The sequence below is a fragment of the Chroicocephalus ridibundus genome, chromosome 3 (genome assembly GCF_963924245.1).
Source record: "Chroicocephalus ridibundus chromosome 3, bChrRid1.1, whole genome shotgun sequence".
In the NCBI taxonomy this organism is placed as follows: domain Eukaryota; kingdom Metazoa; phylum Chordata; class Aves; order Charadriiformes; family Laridae; genus Chroicocephalus; species Chroicocephalus ridibundus.
Genome location: NC_086286.1, coordinates 92,440,117 through 92,455,352, shown reverse-complemented (window position 1 = coordinate 92,455,352; position 15,236 = coordinate 92,440,117). Strand labels below are relative to the sequence as shown.

The window sequence follows — 15,236 nt, the reverse complement described above, 5'->3', positions numbered from 1 at the left end:
CCTTAAACGACTCAAATTGTCCAAAGGCTTTTAGAGTGATGTGAAATTACTCAGAGTTAGAGCCTTGGGTGGTGTGTTAACATCATAGGAGATTTGATATTGTTTGACTGTTTCATTTTTTAAATTAAATTAAGACAGGAACATGTTTCATTGCAGATACTGAAATCTGAAATACTTTTTTCCTGATGGCTTGGAACAAATAAAGATGAAGCAGGCCAAAACATTAATGCAGAATAATCGGCTACATATGTCTGTAAACATGTTCTGTTAGGTTGCTATGAAACTTTTTATTGTTGGAGGATGAGAAGATGACTGTAAGACTGCCTTAAAGCAGTTGCCCCTCAGACTTAGGGTTAGTGGTAATTTGAGCATTTGTGGGGTACTTAACTCTTTGTTCCGAAAATCACAAAGATCAATCTTTTTTTATTTAAGTGAAAATAGATCGGGGAGGATGAAGTAATTGTTTAAAAACTGCTTTTAATCAAATACTACTTTTTCCTTAATGCTTTTAATCTTTTCAGATTTACTTTGTTAGGCAGCACTTCTAGTGTATTTAGTTTCACTTGTTTAACGTGCATCTAATCTTCTTCCTGAGTTTTGGGGATGGAGAGATGAGAAGAATCACCCTTTTTTTCACATAGCCCCGTTTGCCACATTGCTTCCTTTGCTACTTGGAAAAGGGCACCAACCTGTTCAGATGGCTGAGACAAGGGATGTTTATAAAGCGGGCAGGTTAATTGAAATGGACACCAGGGTAACGTCTTTCCTCAGAGGCTGACGCACCTGGTTTCAGATAACGTAGAGGTACTGCTTTCACCCGGAGTGACAAGTCAGCTTGCGGAGTTTGTGTTAGCTTGTTTGGAGCTGCATGGATGACGCAAGTAATAGGAGAAGAGGACATTTGAGGAAATGTTTCTTTGCTGGTACGGAAATGAAATATGGAAAGACCAAGTATCTCTGGGTTATTTGTCCGCTTGAGTCAGATTTCAGCAGAGTGAATGGTTTACAAAGGATGATGTGAATGACTGTTTATCAAAATTGACTTCCTTTTTCACATTTTGAAAAAAACGTGAAAAATAAAAAACGTGAAATAAAATAACTAAAAATACATAGGGTTAATGCCTTTAAATTTTCAGTGTTTAAATACTTATATTTGTTTTAGTAATGATTTTCATATTGTATAAATAAAGACAGGAGATTAAAGCCATGCCATAAAATTTTTAATGTTTGGGGAAATGAATAAATTTTGTTTTATCCTAGTGATGTGTGTATCTTTTTTGTCTTAAAAGGCTAGATTTTATTAAAGAAAAAAACCAACAACCCAACCCTTGAAACTCTATCCAAGGCTTGTTTTCCTATCTAATGAACATTAAAGTGCTTTAGGTTTTGCTTTTAAGAATGGATCAGTATTATTATTGTACATGTAAAATCAAAACCATTCCTGAGTAATGAAGCTCATTCAGTGAAAATTACCTGTCTCTTTCTTTTATTGTTTTAAGCCATAGTGCTTCAGGATTATGCCTTTAATTCTCAAGGTCTAAATTAAGTGCTTAGAACTGATCATGTTATAGTTGTATTTTACACTTGCTTTTATTAATTCTCTTTTCACTTATGTCATTGTACTCCATTGATAGCAGCATGCTGCCTCTAATTTAATATCTCAATAGTATTTCGGTAGTTTTGTTAGGGTGTCTTATATTCTGAGTTATAGAGGGGCAAGCTAGTGTGGTGGATCTAACATGCTTTTAAAGTCATTCACTTATCACAAATTGATATTAAACAATTAATTTTCATATTTTTTATAAGTTGAAAGTTCATTTTACAGGATTGTTCAAATACATTTCAATTTTTGTGTGATGATATAAAATTACTTACAGAACTAATGTATACGGTAACTTCAGTGTACTCTGAAAAACCTGTTAATAAAGAATAACATTAGATAAGCCTAGTATGATCTGACTTCTGGGCAATTCTTAATGACCTGTTTTTTTATTCTGCTTATATATATATTTATGTAGGCTATGTGGTAGAGTTTTAAGCCAGATTTAACTGCATTTCAGTAAATCATGTGTGCTAAAATAGAATAGAAATTCACATGAAGAAAAGGTGACCAATTGAATATTTTGATTTCAATATAAAAATGCTAGGTTTTTAAATTCAATGTGAATTTCTTTTTTTTTTTTTTTCCTTCACCCTCCAGTCTCTGCTCTAGTCTTATTTTTCCAGTGTTTTCACATCTTATATCAAATTATCATGTGAGCAAATTAAGTGAAATGTGTTGGTCTGCCAATAGACTTCTGGGGCATTGACAGCTTCCCTGGGCAACCTGTTCCAGTGTCTCACCACCCTCACAGTAAAGAATTTCTTCCTGATATCTAATCTAAATCTCCCCTCTTTCAGTTTGGGGCTGTTACCCCGTGTCCTATCACTACACTCCCAGATAAAGAGTCCCTTCCCATCCTTCCTGTAGGAACCCTTTAGGTACTGGAAGGCTGCTATAAGGTCTCCCTGGAGCCTTCTCTTCTCCAGGCTGAACAACCCCAACTCTCTCAGCCTGTCGTCATAACATAGGTGCTCCAGCCCTCTGATCATCTCCTTATTATAAAAGTTCTTTCATCTTTCCATGGCATTATTTTCCTTCTCCATCCTATGGATTAGTTTACTGATCTATTTACTCTGTACAAATGTGACTAAATAGCCCTGACAGCCGAAGTTTCTTATTCTGCGTGGGAGAAGCGTGGTACTGATGTGACTGGAATCTTCCCCTTCTGTCAGCTCTTCAGGGAAGAGGTGATATCTGCATGAAGCTTTTTGAACTGATTTTTGTTAATTCTTGGCAGTAAAGCCAAGACACAATTGGTGTCTGTCAGAAGGAAGTATAATTTTTAACTTGTTTTTATTGTCCTTGTAATTATCTTCTATAAATATCTTCCCCACTTCTGGGTTTCCTAGAGCATTCTGTCGTTCTGTTACTTGGAATGAAAACCTTCCAGGGCTGGGGCTGTTTTTATGTAGTGACATTGCCAGACACACTGGTGGTACTAGTGAGGAAATAATAGAAATATGCAGACTAGTACCGTTGCTGCAGCACGCTGGTAAAATAAATACTCAGCAAGGATAAATGGCAGCGCTACCAAGTTACTGCCATTTTCACTTCCTGTGCTATTTTTAGTCTGAATGACTTTTGAGCACAGTACCTGTAGAGTTTATTATTTTTCTTCTAGGAGTTATGAAACAAAGTACAGATGACCCATATCTGGAAATTACTGAGATCAGCTTGCTCATATACCTTGGAAACGAGAGCTAGCAGGTTTTTCTGCTTGTAAGACGTTCTCTGATCTGCAAGGTACTTTGCTGTGATTCAGAGTTGATCAGGGTAATAATACTGGATGTGTTTGACATCCAGACAATGAAACACCACTTTCTTTCAAAAAGCTATGCGATGGTTTTGTTAATCTGGAATTCAGTTTTAATTACTGAGCTGGCTGCAGTGACAATGCTATGCTGGCTGATGTGTGGAGATGAAGGACACGTACTTAAAAGACTTGTAAAACGTACCTCCCTTTAGTATATCATAAATAGCAGCTGTGGGTACTGGGCCTGCTCTTACACCTTTCTAAAACCTTTTGTTAGCTTCCCTTTCTCTAGTTCATGAACTTGCAGCTATTGAAATTAGGAGTCTTCGTAGTAATGACTTTCCTAATTATTAATTGATTAGTTTGGTCTTTCTTTTACTAGTTGTTTCTTTGGTGGTTATTTAGTTTTGCTTAATTGATTTCATAGCCGCTGATGTGCACTGTGCTCACTTTTTTCCATCCAATTTGAAGTCTTGGCATATTCGTTCATGATGTGCTCCTACAGAAGCCTACTGTCTATTTCCCAGTGCTCTAAAAGGAAAATTCAATAGCATAATTAGGTTCTCCTGTTGATGTGCTGAGGGAGTATTTTAAATAGGTCTTATGGAGGATATCGTAATGGTGTTTCATCTCCCTCCCTGTCCTCCTTGTTTTTAACTCCATGAACTGAACAATTTTGTCTTCAGCCATCTGTTAGAGTGATGCGTATTTGGAACCTGAAATTACCGTGGCACAGAAATATGTCAGGGCTAAAACGACCTTTTTGCACTCCTACAGGGAAGACACAAAACCCAGAATATCTGATTTCCAGTCTTGTGCCTTCAACGGCAGGAACAGTTGTGGTTTTTTTTTTTTTTTTTTTTTTTCTCTTGCCTTGGAAACACATAAAATTCTTTAGTAAGCACAGCCTTACCTTATGAAAGAAGGCTGGTAAGACTGGGCACTGTTTACAGGCAGCGTGGGGGAAAAAGACAGTATACTTTCACATAGATGCTCTCGTAGATCTCAGCGTGGGGGAAAAAGACAGTATCCTTTCAGATAGATGCTCTCGTAGATCTATCTGCTTTTGAGTACGGACAGTTTTTAATGCTTGTAAGTATTCTTTACTTCTCCCACATTAAGCATGAGTGGTATGCATGCTTATCAGAACAAATTATTTTCCTTGAAGTGTTAATAAGAACACTGTAAGTTGCAGAAACTGTTCTTATTTTGCATTTTGTTTCTCCTTGTCTCCCTCTGAGCTGTTACAGGTTAAAGTGAAAGTATCTTTACCTGTAATGGATGTTTATTGTTGCTACACCTAAAAAATCCCATCTAAAGAGCTGTATGCTTCTTTGCAGGTGATTTGTTTATAACTTGAGTATTTCTGGGACGGAGTCCTCCACTTTGAGCTGGTGTGTTAAAGGAATTTTTGTTGTTGTTTGTTTTTTTTTTTAATAGGTAAAGATAGAGTTTTCAACACCCCCTTATGTGAACAAGGAATTGTTGGCTTTGGTATTGGAGTTGCTGTTGCGGGTGCTACAGCCATTGCAGAAATTCAGTTTGCAGATTACATTTTTCCAGCATTTGATCAGGTTAGTACTAATAAATTTGAAAGAAGTAAAAAGAAATCTTATGACTGTTTAAATTACTCTACTATTAGCCTTAATACTTGGTTTGAGTATGTAATTTTTGCAAATATATCCACAGCTGTATTACTAATATTTATGCCTGCTTTAAGTAAACAGGAAGTTACCAAGGCCAGTTTCATGGCTCATTAAATAATGGAAATTAAAGATGTGTTTTGAAGCAAATGTCTCTTTGTTTGTTTTTATTTTTGGTTTTGTGGCTGTGTTGGCTTCAGCAGCCTTTAATTCCTCAGCTGTGTCTTCCCAACACCATCTCTCCCTTCTCTGTGCTGCTGCAGCCAGCCATGTGTCCACAGGACAAACTACAGATTTGAACTGGGCTGATTGACAGTATGGGAACGGGGAAACAACTGGGTTATATGGGTACTCCTGAGGCCTGGGCATCTAATTTGAACACACTAAGTCATTGCCTCATTTGCCTTGGAAAATGTTTGCCTTTCCACTGGCTTATTCCTTTGCTTCTAGTTTGGTCCTCTGAATCCCATGCGTGGATGATCTAGTTACATTTTATGTATTGTAGAGGCTTTATGGCAGATAATTAGAAGTATTGGACTGAATGTTACTTTTGTATATAAATCTTCCCAGATTGTTAACGAAGCAGCAAAGTATCGTTACCGCTCTGGAGATCTGTTTAATTGTGGAAACCTCACCATCAGAGCCCCCTGGGGATGTGTGGGTCATGGTGCACTATATCACTCTCAAAGTCCGGAAGCTTTCTTTGCTCACTGTCCAGGAATAAAGGTACAGTAACTCTTATTTTATGAAGATTAATATTTTTTTTAGATTTTTTTTGGTTTGTTTTTTAATGAACCCGACTAACAGTGAGTCTGGATGCAGCCAGGGAAAGAAGAATGGAAGTCAAAGTTCACAACAAGAAATATGAATATAGTAATGAAAAACTCTTTTAGAAGTTTTCAAGCTATAAAACTTGCACTGTGTTAAGAGTTGGAGAATTTATAGCCATTATTGCAGCAATATTTAGTAGATAAAGCATTTTGTATTTATGTGCTTTCTTGCACTAAAAGCATACATTTTACATCTGTTCTGTGTCCAGTATAATACAGAAACTAAAAACGAACGCTAATAAATAGTACTTTCTTCTTTCTTTTCTTTTCTGCATCTGTCTTAAGTGCATTACCAAATTCATTTATATGAATGACAGTGACAGGCAGTGAGCACAAACTGAAACACAAGAGATTCTGTCTGACCATAAGGAAGCACTTGGCACAGGTTGCTCAGAGAGATTGTGGAGCCTCCATCCTTGAAGGCATTCAGAAGTTGCCTGCATGTGGCCTTGGGCAACCGGCTCAAGGTGGCCCTGCTTGAGCAGGGGGTTGGGCCAAATGACTTCTGGAGGTCCCTGCCACCTGAACTGTTGTGATTCTGTGAATGTTAACTTTAGGAGATTTTTCTGTGTGAGATGGTGGCATCCCTTGAAGCAGAGATTCCTAGCATTTAGATGGATAACTTCTTTCCTGCAGAAGAGGGAGGGGCGGGATCTAGCAATCTCAGGTTAATAAAGCCCTGTTTGTCAGCTCTCCATTGTTTTGTGAGTAAATTTTTGTCTATGGACATGTACTTCTGGTTTAACTGGCATCCAGTCCATTGAGAAATGACTCATAGATTGATTGGTGTGGAGGACTGAAGCAAACCCAGTATTTGTTGCTGAAGACACATGTTCATTGTTTATCTGGTGTTTAAACTATTGTCTATACATGATTTTGGTGTTCTAAGACTTCAGATGTTACTCATTTGCGGGGAGGTCATAGCCATTTCTTCTACTTGTTTCTCTTTGCTTAAATAAAAAATCTTGTTATTCACATTTCCTCTCATAGTTGAGAAACAGAACACATTTTTGTCTTTGGGTGTTCTTTCTGATCTTTGAGGTGTTCCTATTCTGAACTTGAACATATTTCCTGATACAGACAAAAGCAATCTACAAAGTCTTTTGCCAGGTAATTGAATCAAATGGTTTATTGAGCTTGTTTAAAAACTAGAGTAGTTTATTATCATGTGGAAGCACAAGATAACTTATATGATTAAGATACTGATGCCAGGTCTAGCCAACCTATTCTGATCTTGTTGGCCAATCTTAAGTAACCAAGAGCTGAGATTTAGTGGTCCACTGATTAAAACTCTTTCTAATTCATAGCAACCTAGTACTACTATGCTTAGTCTCCTGAATAAGTTAGTAAGTCAGAATTTTGTTTTATCACTCCAGATAATTTAATTTCTTTTCTCTTATCTCTGATCTTTCTTCCGTCTGGTTTTTCACATTCTTTCAGTTTTCCTCAGTTAAAGTGCTAAAATAGGTTGCTACCACTAACAGCTGTCACCTCGATTAAGAGTATTGAGCACATAAAACTCTGTGGAACTGATGGAACAATATACTAGTTTTTGATCCACAGAGAAGTATTTTAGACTCTATCTTTTGAATCTTGTATCTTTGAGAAAACAATGTTGTTCCTTTAATGTTTTTTGCAAAGCTGTTCATTGATGCAGTTAATAGTGTTTAAGGCTTTATCTTCAAGGTTGCAGGTCTTTTTTTGAATGAACCCAAACCCAGCCCTTAACGTATGAATCCAGAAACAAAAACGAACTTGTGGTTAAAGTGCATTTGCAAAAGTCTCAAATCTACACATATTTTCTCCAAATTACAGGAGGAAAGGCTGTGTGTTACAAGCTGGGAGGGGTAGGATTGATCTTTGGGGAGAATAGTTTTCAAAACTGCCCTCTCTTTAAACTCTGTGGCAGGTTCATGACTTAGAATTTCTATTTTGTGGGGTTTTTTTAAGTGAAAGGTGAGGTTTGGATTTCCCAAGCAAAAGGGAGTTGTGCAACTTTGGCTGTTTAAAGGAAGGACTGTAATCATTAGTGCTTAAGACAAGGCTTGTTGGAGTGACAAGGACATTGTCTACAGTTTTGATGATGCATGTCTTAGAAGATCAGGCTGTTTTCCAAAATTACTGTACTGACTCTCTCTATTCCATTGTAAGACTGCTACAGAATATTTGCCGTCATGGCTAGAAGCTTTCTTTTCATTTCCAGCCTAAATTTGTTCCTGACTAACTTGTATGTTTAACTTATCTGTCCTTCATCTTCCTTTTCATATGCTAGGAGTTTTCCTTTTAGTCTTTGTTGTGTTAGACTAAACAAATCATACTGACAGAGATGTTAACAATTTCTGAAGCTCTTTTGGCACCTGTTCCATTCATTGATATAGTTGATATAGTCATGAAGTATTCCAACTGAGTTTCTAGCATTGATTTTTGCAATAGCACTAACACTGCCTTGGCTATATTATGCTTTTTTAGGGCTATGCTGTGAAGTGTCCTGGTTGTCCTTTGAGCAGATAATAAATTCAGATCTGAATTTCTACTGCTAAGTTCTAAATTTATAACAAAAATGTGTGGCTTAAATGCATGACTTTTCAGTATGTATTGTTCAGTTCGCTTTGGCTTTTGTCAATCATGTTCTCAATGTAAACTAGGTCTTTCTGGTATCATCCTCTGTAGTGGTAGTGACTCTCAGCTTTTGAATCGGTTTCATTACCTTGTTCTGACTTAACATAGTAAATGAATAACATAAATAAAGCCTGTCCTAAAAATGGTCCCTAATGAACTGCACTAGTAACATCCATCAGTTGGGTAATTTCCCATGTGTCTGTTGCCAAATGCTTCGGTGAAATATTAATAGACTACATCTCCCTTGTTTAGAAAAATCACTTACCAGTGATTACATCTGGAGGCCTTGCTGAGTTTCTCTTTGCTTGATAATAGTTTCAGGTATTTTTTTGGTATTTGTTCATTTCATTTCAAAATGAACAAATTTCAGGCTGCCACTACAAGCAAAGGAAGTCAACTTTAAATAGCTGTTTCCTTTTTTAGTCTTCAAAACTTGCTGGACTAAGTCTGAATACCTTCCATGCCTGCTCTGGTGGATCTTTACCCAAGGAACTGAGGATCACTTAACTGAATTTTTTGTCATATATAAACTATTTTGTCATATATAAACTAAACATATAAACTAACATTTAATTTATTTTTTTTTACCTGTCTGACTTCCTTCTGTTCCTTCTACCTCAAAATGTTATTAGGATATTAGTTCTACCTTGTTGGAGAGGAGTCCATTAGTATTTAAGTCATGGTGTAGAGGGAAGTATTCAAGCGTTGTGAATGAACAAAATAAAATTCATTTGGAATGTGCGTTAGTAACTTAGCACTGATGTTAATTCCCTTTGTAAGAACTGCTCAACCTGTACGTAGTTTTATTTAAAGCAAATAATTGCTTGTTTTTTAATATTAGTTGAGGAACCTTGTAGCAGCATTGCAGTTTAAATGAACTGTTTTAAAAATATTTTTACAGATTGTTATTCCAAGGAGTCCTCTTCAGGCCAAAGGACTGCTGCTGTCATGCATAGAGGATAAAAATCCATGCATATTCTTTGAACCTAAAATACTTTACAGAGCTGCAGGTAAAGATTTATATGCTTTATTTTTCAATAAAGCAAAAGGTTTGTTTTTTTTTTCCCCACATATATTTTGACAGTCACAGCTAAATCGATACTGTAGCAGAAGTCTTGACTTGGACTTGTTTTGTCTCTAGCTATGTTTGGGGGTTATGCTTTTAGAGGAATTGTGAAAACTGAATAAGATCTCTAAATTTGGCTGCAAAGATAGATGAGCATTTACAGTCTGATTCATACTTAGTCAACTTTGGAAGTGGAATGCTTTGTACAGTTTTGGGTTAAAATAAAAAAGAAATAGAACTAAGAGGTGTTAGCCTTTATCAAATTGCAATATAAACTTGACAGAAGTTAAGCTGGTTTCTTTCTGGTAAGTCTAGGTATTAAAATAAGTTTCCAACTTGGTTTTTCTGAAAGAACTGAACATCACTATTTTCACAAAGTTAAAATGTCATTGAAGTGCCTAATTTCAAAAATCTTGAAAATCTACGCCTTTAGATTTTAATCTTCTCTGGAAGGAAGTGTGATTGTCATTACTTTTTTCATTTGTTTTGGTCATAGTGAACTTTTTTGGTTCAAAGAAGTTTTAACAGCTATCATTATGCATAACATATGAGAACAGAGTAATTTGAAGACGATTGTACTTGAGTTGGTTGTAAAAATTAGCTTATTACTTTTTTGGACTAGAGAAACTGGACTGAACAGGTAGTGGGTAAAAACAAATTTTGGATGTGGAGACAGGCAGAGTGATTGGGTGAGCAACTGATAAAATAGAACTCAAGTCATCACTTCCTTTCAGTGTTTCTATGTCATATAGCTTTATCAGCTATGCTTGAATATGTCAATCCAATTTATAAGTTGACTCTGTATGTGGACTGAAGTTGAGTGAAGGACAAAATGTTTGCATTTTACTTCGGACCTTTTAACAGCACTTTTCCATCAGTGCATCCATTTTGGTGGTAAATTTATTGTCTTCCTAGAGAAGAAAACCAAAGAATAACAAGGAAAATATATAGAAAGTAGACATCAAAGCTACAAAAAAATAACAGAATAACTTAAGAAAAAACGGAATGTTTACTGGGGAAACAGCTTATTTGCAGTTTCAAAAAACCCCCAGAATTCCCGTTAGCAATGTATTTTTAAAAGTGCAACTATTTTTGGTGTGGTGTGATGTACCCAAAGGGTTTTGCATTCCTTAAATGCAGTGTGGTTTGAGAGCTTACTGAAATTTAGCAACAAACACTTCTGACTCTTCATTTAGATGAAGTAGTTTGGAAAATGAACTTGAGTATTAGAGTCTTGTTACACAAAGAAAAAAAAAAAAGTTTAAAATTCCTATGTCTTTAAAACAACCCTTTCTTTCATTCCTGTCCAGTATTTACAAGTCAAAAATACAGACTTTAGAGTTAATAAAATACTTGCTTTCATAGTGGAATGAATGACCACACATCAATATCACACAGCTTTTGAGAACATGGGGAGGTTTTTGTGTTTGAGGAAATGACTTGTAAAGCAATTGATCCAGTGAACATAAAACAGCCTTGTGATTGAAATCTTGAGTAAAGATGTGCCGAAATAGTGGTTAATGTGGTTTATATGCTGGTCAATAGCCAACCACCGTGTTACTGCAAGATGATGTTGGTAATTTCTGAAAGACTCTGGTTTTCTCCTATATTCTGATGGCCTGATTTTCAGAGACATTACTTAAATTTTTGTCTTAAAATTTCTAAGAACGTCAGTTCAGTGATCTAGGCTGAAATTTATAGTACATTGGTGTCAACATGTGACGGGGATGATTATGACAGGTAACTTCTTTCATTTTGAGACAATTTTGAGTGGACTTTTTATTATTTCTACAACATATTTTATTATGTGGAAGAGTTTTGATGTTTCTTTTATTTTCATTGAAAACCTTTCCCTCTGGCATAATTAGTTCATCATCTTAACTGTTTAGCTGTCCTTTGTAGCTTGGGTCAGCTTCGACTGGGAGAGCGGCGTCTGTGAATTTCTCCTAGAAAATTAATCTTGTAGAGTTCCTTCTTATGCTGCTGGCCACTGTCAGGGTTTCTTGAAATTCCACCACAGAAACTCACCTGGTGAATTCATAAATGGAACCAGGGTCATCACGATTGTTTGGTCCAGAGGCAGCAGCAGTAAGACACAAGCCTGGTAAATAAGAACAAGATAAATGGTGGAAAGAAGGATTTTTAAAATGCAGCTGTCTTGTGTTTTGAGTAGAACAAATTTTCGTAATATCCCATATGAGTGTGTTGATTCTAGCAGGAGAAAGAAGATAGTACAGATTCAGATATTCATTTACATAGTAAGCTTGAACTATGTATGTATTTTTTGTTCCTTTCCATTAGTGTCTTAAAATGCTACAGGGTCTTCCCAAGGCTTCCTTCTTTTTTTTTCCTTTTTCCTTTTCTGGGGGGCACAGTGGGGGGAGTTAATGATTTCTACTGGAAACTTCCACTTTAACATTGATACATTTTTAGGGGAAAGACAGGATATTAAGAATATAATGTGGTATAAAACCCCACCCAAGATTTCAGATACTGTTTTTCGAGGCAAAAAATAATTTTCTTTATACCCATGATGATGGCTAAGGCATTGAATAATGAAATGATATTGCCCCTACCATAAGATTTTTTTTTTTTTTGTTCTAGCTTTATGTGAATAGACATGTTTATTGCAGAGAGCTCCATGACTGATGTTACAGTGGGTGTGTAGGGACTTCATTGAAAAATTAAGGTGTCAAAGACGATAATGGGAAGTAGTGTTTTCTCTCTGTAAAATTAATGTAGGCATTTGAGCTTCATCATTCTCCTCTGATGGAATTTTCTTTCTCCCTATGAGGGCTCTAAATAGCTATCCATGATACTTTGTTAAGAGTTGTTAGTGTCTTTGAAATTTCAGCTGAAAATAAGCTGTAGATGGGGTAGTCTTTAAAACATGGGATATCTGTCCTCGTTCACGTGGGTTGAAGCTACTAATGCTTTATTTAAAAACAATCAAACCAAACAAAAAAACCCCACAAACCAAACAAGAAAAGACAAAAACCCCAACCAAACAAAAAACTATGCCCTCTGCTTCTGCCCCCGGGTCGTTGAAATGAGCTGTTGGGTGCTAGTGATGGATGACAATATATATCTAGCTTGGGGTTTATAACCTGAAGGTGCTTTTTGAGAATGTTAAGCAGGGTGCCAGGTTATTGCTGTTTTATGGAGGCTCTTGTGCAGAACCAGCCTTGTGATTTTGCATCTGATACATACCTCCAAGGAGCCATATAGGCCAACCAATTGCTTTCAAGGATTATTTTTTAATTTTTTTTTTTTGCTCGTTAATGATGAGGCAGGCTTTTTGATATTCAAGCATAGATTTTTTTCATAACAGTAAAGACATTGTAGAAAAAAAAAAAAAGAATCTTCATATGTTTTGAAACATAAGTCTGGTCTCCAAGGTAAATCGGAACCGAAGCACAAAATATTTCAGTGTGACTATCACATGGGTATTGTCATTGCTTGCTATTTTTTTGGAATAATGAATTTAGCTGGATGTGTTCCCAAATGAACACAGACTTGCTTATTCAAATATGCTGTATACTTAATCAGATGTGAGGTTATTAAATGAACATTCATTTCTATGTGAATATTTGCTATCCAAACATGCCTTTGTTCACATAAGAAAGAAGAATAAAATTAGGTCTTAAATCTTCACCTTAGTCATCCCTGGGAAAAAGGTGGAAATTGAAGCAGCATTGCCTTATGTTCACCACATTCACACTGTGATGAACTGAGGAGGAAAGGCAACTTCTGAAGTGAAGAACAGCTTTGCAAGAATGTTTTCAAGACATTTTTGAGTTTGTTCAAAAAGTAACTCACACCTTAGATATCCAAGAGCCCTAGCAATACCGAAAGGAGGGAGTGGACTTAAAGCTAAGATCATAAACTTTGCCTGGGTGTCTGTTAATACTGACTTTTAAAAATTACAGAACACAACTACCTGCTTTGCTTGAATGAAATACAGTTGATAAGCTTCATATTCTGCATTACCTCTGACGTGCAAACAATTTGAAATAGTCCTTATATACAGATACATGTGTTTATGTATAGGTATATATAACATGTTATCTATGTGCGTATATAAGTTTATATAGATATATATGTACGTAAGACATCATTAAGCAGTAACTAGATTGGAAAGGAAAAAGCAGCATACTTAGCATGCATAGTTGTAGCTAGTAATCGCAGGTTTCTTCTTCCCATCCTCTGAAGCAGGACTTCAGAGGCCTGTTTGAAGCCCAGAGGCAGGACTGCCTGTTTCTCTTGCATAGTCACCCCCTTTACTAACAGTTCATTTAGCAGAGGACTTACTGTTCCTCAGTGTGCCTGGGCTCTGTGGAGTGATGACCCTTACTCTTTGTTTATTTGTTTGGACAGTTACGGCAGTGCCACTAGCTGCGCATATGTGGAGTGGAGAATGACAGTGTTTCTCCCCCTCAACAGCTCTTTTCCTTTCAAAACTGTGGAGTGGAGGATCTTAGCCAGTCTAGCAGCCCTGTGTGGTTCCCACAGGGGACAGAACAGCCTTTTACTTGCCTCACTCCAGTCCTTCCTGGTAGCTGGTGTTTGGGACACATGCTGTTCCCACCCCACCAGCTGCTGGCCAAGATCCCCACTTGCTCCTGTAGCTCACATCACAGGCCCAGGGTATCTGCAACCTGGTTTGACTCCTGTTGCTGGCCAAGCGTCTTGTCACCTCATCCTGGTCTCACCAGCAGCCGGCACTTAGTCGTTGGAGCACATATCCCTGCACAGGACAGGATTTCAAAAGAAGCTAGGGCAGACCACCATGATCAGGGCTCAGTCAGACCAACATGCTGACTGGCCCTGTTTTATGTGCAACTTGCCCCTTCTATACCCCTTTCTATTCCTCACCTTGTTCCTCCCCAACCCCCTTCACCTTCACATGCCCTCATCAGCTGGTGTAGTTCCACTCACTCCCCTCCAATACCCTGGACCCTCAGGTTTGCATGCTTATCAGTTGCAAGTCCTGGTTTGCCCATAGTTTCTTGATAGCCCTTCATTCAGTCTTCCCGATCAGGTTCATTTCTTATCTTTGTTATGTTTGTCTTCAGGTTTGTGTCTCTGTATGTTTTGTTTATAGCTTCTCCTTTATCATCCCATTTGACAAGGCTTTCCATCAGATAACCTTACTTAAAGAAACACTCCCACATTCCCCATACTCTTAGCAATAAGTGGGAGTGGGCAGGTTTGGTTCTTGTTACTGCCTCCTTCATCATTTTTTGGTTAGGTTTGTGTCCCTGTGTGTTCTTCCTTATGGCTTCTCCCTCTTCCTATTATCCGCTTTTGCATTGAAAAGATCCTTGTCCAGACACCCTTAAGGGAGCAGATGCTCTCTCCTTCCACATAACCTTGCAGTGGTCATCAGAAGTTTTGTGTGTGTTAATTTGCCTTGTATAAAATTAGAAAGGAGTGAAGAAATGTAAGCCTTTCTGGGTACAAGTCCAGAGTTAAATATACAAGTACACACATACAGAGAGAATTCTGTTGCTGGTTAACTTATGAGATTATAATATTATTGAAAGTGCTGCGGTGACGTCCCCCTAAATGTCAGATATACTAAGAAAATATCTGAATTAAAAAGGAAAAGGAGGCTTTGATTTATAAAAAGGAGCTAACAGCCTGTGCCGTGTCAAGAGCACATAATGATTATGAATCAAAGGAGAAGATGAGTCACCTTGACATTATCAGGTTCAGACAT

The 15,236-nt window shown here is 37.1% G+C and overlaps 1 protein-coding gene across 2 annotated transcripts in view; it reads left to right on the top strand.

The window, feature by feature from the left end:
- The window catches only part of BCKDHB (branched chain keto acid dehydrogenase E1 subunit beta), a 129,301-nt gene that overhangs the window by 20,644 nt on the left and 93,421 nt on the right, over positions 1-15,236 (top strand). For both annotated transcript variants that reach the window (XM_063330110.1, XM_063330109.1), the window contains exons 4-6: positions 4,797-4,930; positions 5,570-5,725; positions 9,350-9,458. In XM_063330110.1, coding sequence (XP_063186180.1) covers positions 4,797-4,930; positions 5,570-5,725; positions 9,350-9,458 — 399 coding nt within the window. The remainder of the gene's footprint in view (positions 1-4,796; positions 4,931-5,569; positions 5,726-9,349; positions 9,459-15,236) is intronic.